The sequence below is a fragment of the Sinohyriopsis cumingii genome, chromosome 14 (assembly GCF_028554795.1).
Source record: "Sinohyriopsis cumingii isolate HCF-2022 chromosome 14, ASM2855479v2, whole genome shotgun sequence".
NCBI lineage: Eukaryota > Metazoa > Mollusca > Bivalvia > Unionida > Unionidae > Sinohyriopsis > Sinohyriopsis cumingii.
In genome coordinates this window covers 103,285,530-103,298,703 of record NC_142974.1, presented here as the reverse complement: position 1 = coordinate 103,298,703, position 13,174 = coordinate 103,285,530, and the positions used below count along the sequence as shown (strand labels likewise).

General features: G+C 33.9%; 1 protein-coding gene across 1 annotated transcript in view; it reads left to right on the top strand.

Moving 5' to 3' along the window:
• The first annotated feature begins 6,751 nt into the window (after positions 1-6,751).
• LOC149784523 (uncharacterized) overlaps positions 6,752-13,174 on the top strand; it is an 89,490-nt gene continuing 83,067 nt past the window's right edge. Inside the window, exon 1 of the mRNA XM_089933002.1 lies at positions 6,752-7,004. Coding sequence (XP_089789128.1) covers positions 6,842-7,004 — 163 coding nt within the window. The 5' untranslated portion in view covers positions 6,752-6,841. The remainder of the gene's footprint in view (positions 7,005-13,174) is intronic.

Sequence of the window (13,174 nt, the reverse complement as noted above, 5' to 3'; positions counted from 1 at the left end):
TTGCAGCTGGATTTGTTTAGTTTAATAGCAGACGACAAGAATGGAGAGTGCAGAAGTTTACATGGAAAGAGAACATTTGATTGAAATAGTGAAGGTAATTCAATAAATGTAATGTTGAGTATCAAGGGCAAATATTGGCGGCTGATGTATCTCCCTATCGTTTAATTTTAAACAAAAATATTGTTTCAAAAGCTACGGGTAGTAGGCCTGCTTGTTTCCGCCGGTGAAAAGAAACACTACTAGCAACACCCACTCCTTTTGTACTTATTTTTAGAAAGGGAATGGGTGTTGTCAATAACTATATAGTGCCAAACCAAGTTCCTCTACCGAATGCTAATTATTTATATAGGTAGCCTCTCTCCGTTTGTGCATCTACTGTAATGTGATTTATTTTCTTCTAAGAAATACTTTTATTGACGTTAAATGCTTCATAGTTTTAAAAGAAAAAGTGTACGGAATGTGGTTTGTATTGATACTTAGACAATTGAACATATACGGCAATTTTCAGGAGTTAAATGAAATTTATTTAAAATCACTATTTAATTCTGAGCAAGTTAATTCTACTTATATTTTATGCTAAAAAATGTTGGCTAAAATATTTATAACAGATTAGCAGATATCATACTCGATTACCGTTTATGTTCTCTTTCTCGATTAAGGTAAACCGACAATAAAAAGTAACGAAAACAAGAATGTGTAGCGGTCTTTCTTAGCGCTGGACCGCAAACCATTTAAGAACAACCTAATAGTTTTTGGTAATGACGTTATCAATATTTATTTGATACAAGGTCATAAATTACTGGTTTATCTGATTGACATAATTGTGATATTTCAATAGAGTTAAACAATATCATAATTCTTGAAAGACCGTCTATAGGTATGGATTAAATGATAGCGATAAAATTCGAAGTTATTCTTAAATGCTATCGTAGACGAGTGGTAAATATGACTGCCTACCGTTCAAGATCTAAATAGTTTAATTCCAAAGAGACGCAAGTTGCTTTTTTCTGTTTTAATGTACTATTTTCCATTTAACTGGTAAGGATAATTATGTTACAAATTATTTTTTTATGTGCGAATAATCACAAAACTCAGCATTTACAAATCTGCTTTTCCAATATATTATATAGTATATCGTGCTACTCAGTACGTGAGATAATAAAATCAAAAGAAAATTTGCTTGCTATGAGTGAATAACGGATATATTTCATCTAGTGTGTGATAAACTTAAGATTTTTCTTTCTTTGCCACTGTATGATAAATATCCACCATTCAATCTTTTCAAGCTAATATCCTCACTGTATTGACAGACAGTGAAAAAATTTCGAGCACATTTCATTATGATGAATTATCAAGAATATTTCTCTGACAGTAATCCATTATGTCGCTCTTGTTGTTATTATTATTATTTTTAGCAAATGTAGTATTGGTTGTAGTGGTATTAGCAGCAGTAGTAGTAGTAATAGTTAAATAGCAGCTAAACTATAGTTTCTTTCCACACACCACCATTAATGTTATCCTATAGGTATCACAATAAATTTTGAGGTTAGCGTCGTTAAATTTAGCTGTACTTATAATTATAATAACAAAAGTAATATGATTATTATGATAATGGTGGTGGTTGTGTCTAAATTATGACAGTGTACTCTTGGTTTAGGTCAGAAAGTGATATACAGCTGTTTTGAATTGTTTACTAAAAGTATATATGTCTGTATTTTGTGTACTCCGTATCCTGATGTAAGTCATTTTTTCCACAGCCGGCCGTAAACCCAACTACAATGGCATTGTGGTGACACAAGACACGTTGCTAGTCATAGACGAGAGTGCGTGCAATCTCCAGCTTTATAGTCGTCGTGATGGCAGACTTCTGTCTACACACAAACTAGAGTCCAATCCCATGGATGTCTGTCTTATTAGCAAGACGGAGGTAGCTGTGTGTCTTTTACACAGGAAGATTGCAATCCTGTCATTTAAATCATTAGATGACGTAAAACGGGTCAAAACATTAGATGTAAGCACAGAATTTAATATATGGTATTCAGTGGCAAAATGGAATTCAGACAAACTCGTTGTCAGCGGTTGGAAAGCCGACAGCATGATGTTGTGTTGGGGAGTTGTATCGATTACAGATGTGCATGTGGACTCAACTCACTACATTTGTAAAGGGATTAGTACTCACTTGGCCATAAAAGATAACACAGTCTACATCTCGTGTTGTACTTATGACTCCACTACCAGAGGTGTGTATGCATATGATATTTTTAATCCACACACACACAAGTTTCTGTATCAACACCAGGAATTAAAATAACCGTGGTCGATAATGGCTGACAGGGATTGTGTGTATGTGTGTGATAGGGACTCAAACAGCATTCATCAGCTGACAGACAGCGGTCATCTAGTGACCATACACACATCATCATCAAGTCTCTATGGAATATTCTGTGATGACCAGCATGGAGTTCTTTACACGACAAGCAAGGAGAGTAATGTGATTACTGTCTACAGACTAGAGTATTCACATCAAACAGGTAATTCCATTTTATTTTCCACTTTGACTTCACATGACAACAAAAATTACATACTTCATTTAATTACATTTCCTAATTCACGTTTGAAAATCAAAAATGAGTTATACACCTTACAGTTGTAACTTAATCATAAGTACAAACATGTATAAAAGATGTCAAATAAATTTAAAGTGATATAAATAAATATTTTTATTTATTTCTCCTGCTTGTAAGTTTTTGTCGTTGTGTATATATGAGTATTTAATTTTAAGTTTCAATAAAATATTATTTAATTTAAAAAAAAATACGAATAATGTTTTAACCACGTCTATATATTCCTGTTGGTAACTGAAAGTCTATTTATTCCTGTCGGTAACTGAAAGTCTATTTATTCCTGTTGGTAACGGAAAGTCTATTTATTCCTGTTGTTGAGCGATCTTCACCGTGGATCTCACTCAAAATCCTTCGTATAAAGATTATTAATATCTATGGACTGTCACAATGGCAGCTTCCTTTTCTCGCATCATTACCAGTTCAAGGCAAAACACATTTTTCCCAGGAGGTGGCACTTTCATTGATAAATCAGAGCACGCGAAATTAAACGTTTCGGTTACAGCGTCTCTGACCGTGTGTTTGTATCATTCGTCTCTGTGGAGCTATTCTATTCTGATATCATCTTGCAATGGAAATTTATTAACGAGCAAAATAACTTACATACTTTGATGACAACTAATCAGGTAATAAGATATTCTCGGGATAATTCATTTCAGAAATAAGGCTTTCGATACAAGGTTTGTATACTGTAGTATGTACATGTTTTTCAATGCACGCCATACGATCTGTTTACCTTTCGAAAGAAGGATGCAATGTCCTTACGTGGAACACTGGAAGGACACGGTGGTAGTTAATAGATAAACAAAATCAGAAGAATATATGCTTTTTTTTATTAATATCTACAGTAAAATTCAGTAAGACTGATATTAAATCAATTGACTTTGTTCTGTCTCCAGTATATCATTATTATGAATCGTACCAACCACAGCACAGGTCTTCCAATGTATTATGGCCTAGTTACTGTCTGAGGATTTATTATCTTTAAAGCTTACAGGTTACAGACTTAAAACCAAATCTTTATTGATCGGCACATTTTTTTTTATTTTTAATTTTGGAAGAAAAAATTGTCAACAGTTAGTGCATTGTCAGATCAATGATATATATTCAAAAAATAGTAATATTTTATTATGTTATAATTAGGAAACGAGACAATGAAGTAATTTAATAACAATGATTTATATGTTTATCAGACATTTATACATACTTAGGAATTATTTATATTATATTATTTGCAACATCAACAAATATGATAATGATGTCTATATAAATTATTATTTTCAAATTTTAAGCTATTTAAATATGAATGTAAAATATTTCTTTGTTGAAGACACATCTGTACCTACTGCATTATTGTGGAATGTTTAGCATATAATATAAAATCATACAGATCTATAATCTAATTAAGACATTTATAATTTAGGGAATGACATATTTGCAATATAGAGAATGTTGTTGCTGTTTATTTTATATCCCTTTATTATAGTTATAACTTATAGTCCTTAAATTGGCTGGCATCTTGCATGGTGTATACAATATAGATGAACATCACAACAATGCACATTAAAATGAAACTATCAACCATTATTTTATTATATTATTTCTAAATTCATTTGATTTGGCAATAAGGTTTTAAAACTATTGCCACCAGAATATTGTAATTATTACTTACTATATAGTCAGAATACTAACATTTTAAATGTTTAATTATGAATTTTACAAAAATATAATAACCCAGTTTTATTCAGTTGTCATTATTTCAGAATATGTGGCATATCATAGAAATACAGATTTCCAAAAAAAATTGTTGTAATACCCCCTATTTTGATGTGCATGCTATAACAGTTGGTATATTGCATGTTCAGTCATACATCACAACAATGCACATTAGAATAAAACTATCAGTCATTATTTTACAATATTATTTCTAAATTCATTTGTTTTGATTTGGTAATAAGTTTTTAAAACTATTGTCATTATTACTTACAATATAGTCACAATACTGACATTTTAAATATTTAACTATAAATTTTACAAAAATGTAATAAGCCCGTTTTATTTAGATGTCATTATTTCAGAATGTGTGTCAGATCTTAGAAAATATTAGAAAAATGTATAATTCTACTTATATTCCATTTTTATGATTCAGAAAATTGCTGTTATACCTTCTATTTTGATTTTGTTATAACAGTTGGTATAATGCAGGTTTAGTCATACATGGCTACTCCATTAATACATATATTTTTGAACCCTGACCATGAAGTAGGGGTACTAATATAAGTACAAGTCACCACAAGAGTTCATTTAGTGCTTACAGTTAGCCATAAATTATACATGTACTATATAATACTACAATAAGCAATGATACATGTGGTTTGTAGAAATAACTGATTAATAAATTTTTATATATAAATACAATGATTTATCAGTTGTGAATTCAGAGTTGAGAAACAGTTCGAGGGTATTCATACTTTTAAGCTTTAATCACTAACTTCTTTAAAATGTAATTTCTGTAGCCAGTGATACAGCAATGTGTATTTAAATAGGACAGTCTTGTTATCTCCGTACTTGAACAAAGAGCTGGGAAATGACCATTTTATCAATGCATCTGTCTGCATGTCTACACATCCGTCTGACAAAGTTTATTATTACTAGTCATCTCAATATACCTGAAGGATTTGAATGAATGTTTGTATTAGTGTAGGGTAGGTATGTTGTCTTTGTCATTACGTATTGCCACACAGTACTTGATTGATTCTTTGATGTTGGGTAGGTAGGTGGTTCTTGTTGATATGAGTTAAGGTTTAACTTGTGTCCTAATTTCATTTTCTGAGGAGGGGGTAAAAAACTCAGCCCACCTCCAAATAAATGGTCAGTTCTTTATTTCCTTTTGCCCTATTGTAGAAGAGATTTACAGAAAATTCATTGAAGAGGTAGAGATACCAGCATATTTGTCCTTTTGTGTAGAGGACATTCTTATATTTCACTGTTCCACAGGTGAGAGGGAGCGATTATGTATGTGTTATTTTGCCATAAATAAAACCTTTAAATGACAGCTTGTTTGAAGGATCACTCCAGTAACCTAGAGCATCCGTCTTGCATGTAGGAGGTGGTGGGTTTGAACCCTGGCAGAGTCTTACCACAGATTTCAAAAAATGGTACTTGCAACTACCTTGCTAGGTGCTAAGAATAAAGAGGTTAGTGTTAGGACTGGTCAGCCTGGTGTCCGGATAATGCGACTGGGTTTGGAGATGGTGCACGTCTGTGGCATGATGATCCATTGCTAGATATAACTATAAATTGCCACACTGCAGACATAAAAGCATTATGACTGAAATATTCTTTAGAGCTGTATTAAAAATCCAAATCACACGCATAAACATGTGTTTCAGCTGTTAGAAGATGCATGAATGAGACTGCATTTAGAACTAGCATGATATTGTAGCTCAAATGTTAATATTTAACAGACACAGGCCTTGTTCCTAAGACGTTTTTATTAACCAATCAAATTAATGTTTTCACATATATGGAAGTGAAAAGCTTCATTTGAAAAGGTAACATGATTTTCCATAACAAAAATTGTAGAGCTTATTCTGATAGATTACCAGTCATATTGCTATGTTGTCTGCAGTGTGGCTGTTTAAAGTGATGTCTAGCACTGAGGCATCATGCCGCAGATATGTAGCATAATGTCCCACCCAGTAACATTATCCTGACACCAGGCCAACCAGTCCTAACACTAACCTCTTAATGCTGGGCGGCTAGCGAGGTAGCTCTTAGTACCATTTCTTAAAAAGTCTTTGGTATGACTCGGCTGAAGTTTGAATTCACGACCTCCTGCATCTCGGGTGGATGCTTTAACCACTAGGCTACCGGAGTGGTGATCTCCGAGTCAGATTGGAAATTTAAAAGTTGTGCTTTATTTATTTCATTATATTTATGCACCTAACTGACCACCGTTAATTTGTGCATGGTGAATTGTATTGGCCAATGATTTGTACATGTCACAGTCGTCGATTAACATGAATAATGATATAACTCAGATTAAACTCTCCAACTTTTTAAGCTTTTAAAATCAGCATCAGTGGTGATATATATATATATAATCCATTTTGTGCACAGTTATTCCAACAGAAATTTTGAAAATGGATGACAGATCCATCCAACTCTTTGAAGAGGCTCTAAAAGATGGAAAGGAGACCGTATACAGCATATGAATCATGGTTGTCGGGCACATGGGTGTAGGCAAGACAACCCTGGTAAAGCGGCTTCTTGGGGAGGAGGTGAACATTTCTGAGAGACATAGTACAGAGGGCATAGATGTCTATGTCAATTGCTGTGATGTTTCTTTATTGACCCGTCAATGGACAAGGCGAAAGAAAGGTATATTGACATATATAATCATAAAACATTTACCTCACTGTTTTTATGCATTAGCCATGAGGTACAATGTATTGTGTTATACTGTTAAATCTGTCTCGTGTTCATATGTCTATTTCGCTTCATCACGGTATGTTTTCCAGCATCATAAGTTACCAAACATTTTTAAGTAGAAAGCATTTGGGACAAACAAGAGACCTACCTGTATGGGTTTGAGGATGAAAAGATACAGCAATCAATTAAAGGTCACAGGGACTAGGGACTGAAACGTTCCACACAGATAACGATTACAGATTTTCAAGATGGCCACAATGGTGACCACACTAGACGTTAGATCAGTACGAATTTAGGTCCATCTAGGCATTATAAGATCGAAAGTGAAAACCTATGTTGATGGCACCATCTATATAGGAAGATGAATAGTAAAAAGATTTTAAGATGGCTGCTTTTGGTGACTATATTGGATATCCGAGTGGTACCATTTTCATTTTTACCCAACTGGATCATGGGATGAATGTCATGTTTAAAGCTTCATGTCAATGAGACAAGTATTTAAGGAAAGGATTGGTAACAAACTTGTACAGACAAAAGAATGGACAATAGGCCATCCCATTAAAACAATTGGCCAATTAGCAGTAGAGCTAAATATAGTTTCTGTAAGAAACTTGTAACCTTACTGGTCTGAAAAATTAGTTAAAATTTCATATCATCCAGATTTTGATGCTACATGGGATCAGTTATCTTTACCAATAAGAATAAAAAAGACAACATGCAGAAGATTTATTAATTATTTTCTTATAATTATTTTGTCAGGATGATATATAAAGAGAACTGTTCTCTTTATCAATTTACGTATTCTGTTTTAAGCACAGATATATGCATAATGCTAAACATATTGTGTGTTTCTTAACTTCTTTATCAAATATGTTGACTATACTCTGTGGATGGATGCGTATGAGACATAGAAAAATTTTCTTTTTGGGTTTGAAGATCAAGAGCACATGGACAACAGTAAAATGATTTCCCTCTAACCGTTTAAATTATGTACTGCATGTCTTGACTAAACGATGAAAATGGCTTGCATCTGAGACAACGAAATGCATTAATTATGGCATTAACCCTTTACTTCACAGAGTGTATGGCATTTTAGCCCTTCGATATAACATGTAGCAAAGTCACCCAGCGCAGTGCGCTATAAATAGAACACCTGTTACCTATTTGACTCCATACACATAGTCCTTCCTGTTAACTGTTAAGCAGTGTAGTGTAAGTTACATTTAACTGCAATTTTAACTGTTTTACATTTTTCATACACATATATTATGTATGGAAAGATTTAAGAGCAAATTCCAATTGTTATAGTTGTATAATTATTTTTCATGGAATAATTTTTTATGTGCTTTAAAATCTTGAGAGAACTTGTTCACCATGAAGTCAGTGAAGTTGCGTGATCAACTGTAACTGCCATTTCTCTTTCTTGAAATTTACAAGTTATTTGTTTGCGTATACATCACTAAATCATCTGAATTTGATAATTTATGACAGCTAATTGATGCCTACGTCAATATCGGAGCCTTTACCCAAGTTATTGAAGCTTTCATAGTTGTGATTCTAATCGTAAATGCTTTAGTATGTACTGAATGAAATCTGTGACCTCCATTTTGGAGAGTGGAGAATACAACCCAGTTACTTAAAATAGCAGATGTCGACCAGACCATAAACAGTCACCATGTGATCTGATGTAATGGTCATTGACACCATTGTATGTAGTATCTAATAGTTTTTTTCCTGAAGGTGGCACTACAAAAACCTGCTAAAAATGGTTGATGTTTACCGCAGGCATCAAAAGGCGCTTCCATGACAATGGTGTAGAGGCCTCAAAAGGCGTTTGTATGCAAATCGGGTAGAGGTGTCCAAAGGCGCTTCAGTGCAAATGAAGCGGAGGCGTCCTAAGGTGCTTGTATGAGGTAAAGGGTTAAAAAGTTGAAGGTCACTGGGAGAGTTTATCCAAGGAAGACGGTCCATTTTCAACAGAATTTACCAAGTCATGTACTGTAAACCATGACCAACGTTTGTGGATGACCTGCATTTGATCTAAGAAAGGCAATTAATGATTTGGGGGTCAATTATTCAAAGGTCTAGGTCATTTAAACTGAATGAAATATTTTCTATGAAATATGTTACTTGTTGTATTGAGCAGTTTTTGTGGATGACCCATATTTAAGTCAAGACATGTAATGATTTCAAATTGGAAAGGTTAAATATCAGACTAATGTAAGCTGCCTTGACATCTAAAAATTATAATAATTTTTACTACCTGGCATTCAAAATAATGTACATTTTCTCTTGTTATCTCATATACTTAGATTTCTCCTATGATGTAAACTTTGTCTCTGAAAATTTGCATCATAATTCTATTTAGATTTTATTAACATCTTTAAAGATTATGTGTTATAACACCTTGGCATTGGCATGTGTTTGCAGATGTAAAGGCAGAACTTTAAAATCACATGGCCTATTGCAGAGGGTAGGGGGAAAGAGTTTTCACATGGCCATGCAAATATCCTGATGTGGATTCTTCATTTGGAACTATGAAATCTTGCATCAACTATTAGCAAAAAAATATGTCCTCTGGCATTAAAATTAGGGCATTCAGGTCTGTTTTTTAATTGTTGTATAATTTTAATGTAATTGTTTTTTTTGTTTTTATCTTGAATGGGGGAAAAAGTGCTAGGGTCAGCAATGAGAAACAGGGACAGTCATCCAACTAAAAACATAATTGTGTTGCAGTTGGTGATGGTCTTACACAACTTTTCCCTCTTTGACATAGTACAACCAACTTTGTAAAGGAACATCCTTTGATTTTATGCCATGTTCATCTGTGTTTTGTGCAGATTTCCAAGAAAAGGGCCCCTTCTGCCAAATTATGGGACATTCTGCCTATTACAGTTTTGTTTGGTATGAATCTTATTTGCTTCTTACAGAAGCATGAGCTTGAATGTTTATACTAAATTCCTTCCAGATACATAGATCTGATTTTTCTTCACTTTTATGTTAAATTATTGCATCATTAGATAATGGATGTCTATAGATAGCCAAGTGCTCTGCATAATGTTAAAAGAAAAATACAAGTGATATTTCATCAAGTTGAGAGCTTTTTATAGAGTTCATAATGTAGGAAACTGTTGATCAAAATATAGTGAATAGTGAATGTCCATGGAAGCAGGAACACAACCAAGAGCTCTGGATAATAAATGAAATAACGTAGTAACTAAACAAAGCTCCATTATCAAATGAATATTATAATCTTGCTGTTTTTGCCAAGATGCATACAATTGAAAGGTAGTTGAACTCTGGAATCTGTCTGTTTATGGCAGGCATGATTTTGTTCCATTTTAAAGTGGAATTCTGCTTTTCTCCCAACCTGAATCAGATTTTGCTTGATATGGTCCATTTTTTATATCATCTCTAATCCAGTTTTTTTAAAATGGTCTTTCCGGTCCCATTCCAAAGCGACCCTTGTAAATTATTTATTCCATATCTTAGTGAGCACATGATTATCGTAAAAAGTATTCTGATTGGTCGCAGGTTTAAATTTGTCCAGAGAATCGTCATGTAATGGAAACTGATGGTAATAGAAAGAAGAAGCATGCTTGCAAAATATCGTGTTCCGAGATGTTGAGAGAGACCATGACATGAAAAGTTTAGATAACGGTTTATAAACCATATGGAAATGGGAATGGCTGGAGCGAAAAGTTGACGGTAATATAATTGGTCAGTTAATAAGAAAACTGAATGCTAGAGGACTGGCATTTTGTGACCTCTGCAAGAAAGATCTGAATTACGCAGTTGGAAGAGTTTGAAACAGCACCTACAAAAGAAGCTGCAGTTGTAAAAATTGAAGCTCAGATGGCATCCAGAAAAAGTTCATTTAATTACTATCAGAAGAAAGATTTCTTGCATGAGAGAACAGATGTAGCCCTCTGTCAGAATATGCACACTGCATGTTGCCAATACAAGCACCAGCTTGAAAGGAAAAAGGCTTTCATTGGGAAGGAAAAGAAACTATTGCACATTGAGCCCAAAAAGTCAGTGGTGACAAAAAGGAAGGCTAAAGAAATCTTTGTCAAAGCCACAAAAAAAGCTCAACTGGCATATCAACAGACTCTGTCCATTGGAGAAAAAGACAAGTGAATGTATGGGATTATTTGTATATAGTTGATGTACTTGGGTGTTTAATTTACAGATATGTTAGGAAAAGATAGAAGTATAACATACTTGCGGCAGAAATAGACAAATTACTTTGACTTAATTATGATGTGAACACTGACATGTACATGAAATAACTTCAGCATCAAAAGAATTGGATAACAAATTCATGTGACTATAAACATTGTGAAATTGTTGAAGTCAAATTTAAAATTTTTGGCAAGTTTGTTTGTTTTTCAAGTGATTAGTTTAGATTATTCTGTTTTTAAAAGTGTACAATGTGTTTTTGGCTGGCAACCATTAGCCCCAGGACCCTCAGATCAGATGAACCTTTGCAAAAAGTAGGATAAGATGGGCATTTGAAAAAAAGAGTGGTTTTGATATAAAAATAATGGGCCCAACTTTTACCCTTCTGCTCATGCACGAGCCAAATAACCAATGAAAAGCGATGTTTCTAACACAACTAGGCATTTGGTTATTGGAAAATCACCTGGAAGTTGATGTATTAGGATATATTTAGATATAGCTTTCAAAATATGTTTCCTTCTTGAATTTTAGGCAGATATGACAAAAACCTCCAGGGGTTAATGTGTTGACTACATTTTACAATTTAAGTGAGTGAACACCCCCCCCCCCATAAAAAACACTTGCATTACATTTTGAATTTAAGTTTCATGAATCTCTTTCAGATTTGATTGGCTTCTGTACAAATAAAATTGTTTCATATAAATCATAAGGTTCATTTTTTATAAATATCTTTAGCAGCTTTTATTTTTCTTCACTCAGAAAATCTAATAACATCTTATGGAATACTGGTTTTCTCTACTGTCAAATTCAGGGGTTGACCTAGCTGCTGGTCTGCCTACACTTGTCTTAGGGATGGTCATCTAATATTGATAGGTATGGGGTTAATGGGGTGAATTATATTTTACAAAATTCAGTAATAGATAAATTCTTTGACAATGTTTTCCAATGACAAGTACGTTCCATTGTTTTGTAAAATATCTGAATGGTATTCTTGTGCTAAGTAGTCGGGTTCCATGTCTATGACACTAAAATATGAATGATAGTGTAAGGGACAAGCCATTTGGTTTTGGGGGGTGGGTGGGTGCAAGATGTTTTTTAAATAAGTTTCAGCTCTAAATTAGTTTGAAAACTTACTCCTGCTTTTGAAGTGAGAAAAAGTAAACAAAATTGATGGCTTAGATAATTTTGGTAAGAGTTAGGAGGCAAAATTGGTGGCGGTTAACTGTGATGATCATGATGTCAGTATCATGCACATTATAATTATGACATGACCTGTTCTGTGTGTATTGTACTTTTTGAATATGCTTTTATCTTCTACATGTATTTGCATAAATGTAAGTGCTGCTTGCATCCTGTATGCACCTTTTGGCTTTTAGTCACCCTCTGTTGCATGCTAACCTGCTTTGTAACATAGCTACATGGCGAGTGGGATCTGTACTAACACCATATAAGCCATTAACCTGGCAGTCTTGGTAGGAGGGCCTGGGGTGGTGTCAGATTAGAAGGATTGCACCTGCTGATTTGTGTGTCCACATGGGGTGTGTTTGTTTGGCTTATCATTATTGTTTGTTTTCATGATTTGGAAGTTTAATATAGCTTGGCAGTTTGTTTCAATGTCTAGCATTGGGGCATCGTGCTGCAGACATGTAGAATCATATCCCACCCAGTCACTTTATCATGACACCAGGCTGATCAGTCCTGACACTAACCTCTTAATGCTTAATGCCAAGTGAGGCAGATGCTTGTACAGTATGGTTTTTATAGTCTTTATTATGACTCTGGCTGTTTGAATCTAGGACCTCTTGTATCCACTTAAATCACCGAAGTGGTTTATCGTTCGAAACTATGGCTCAAATTAAACAGCAGTCCACTAGCTGGTATATTTTCTGTCTATTAATTTCTACAATTTAAATAGTCCAATGGCTATTTAATTTTGA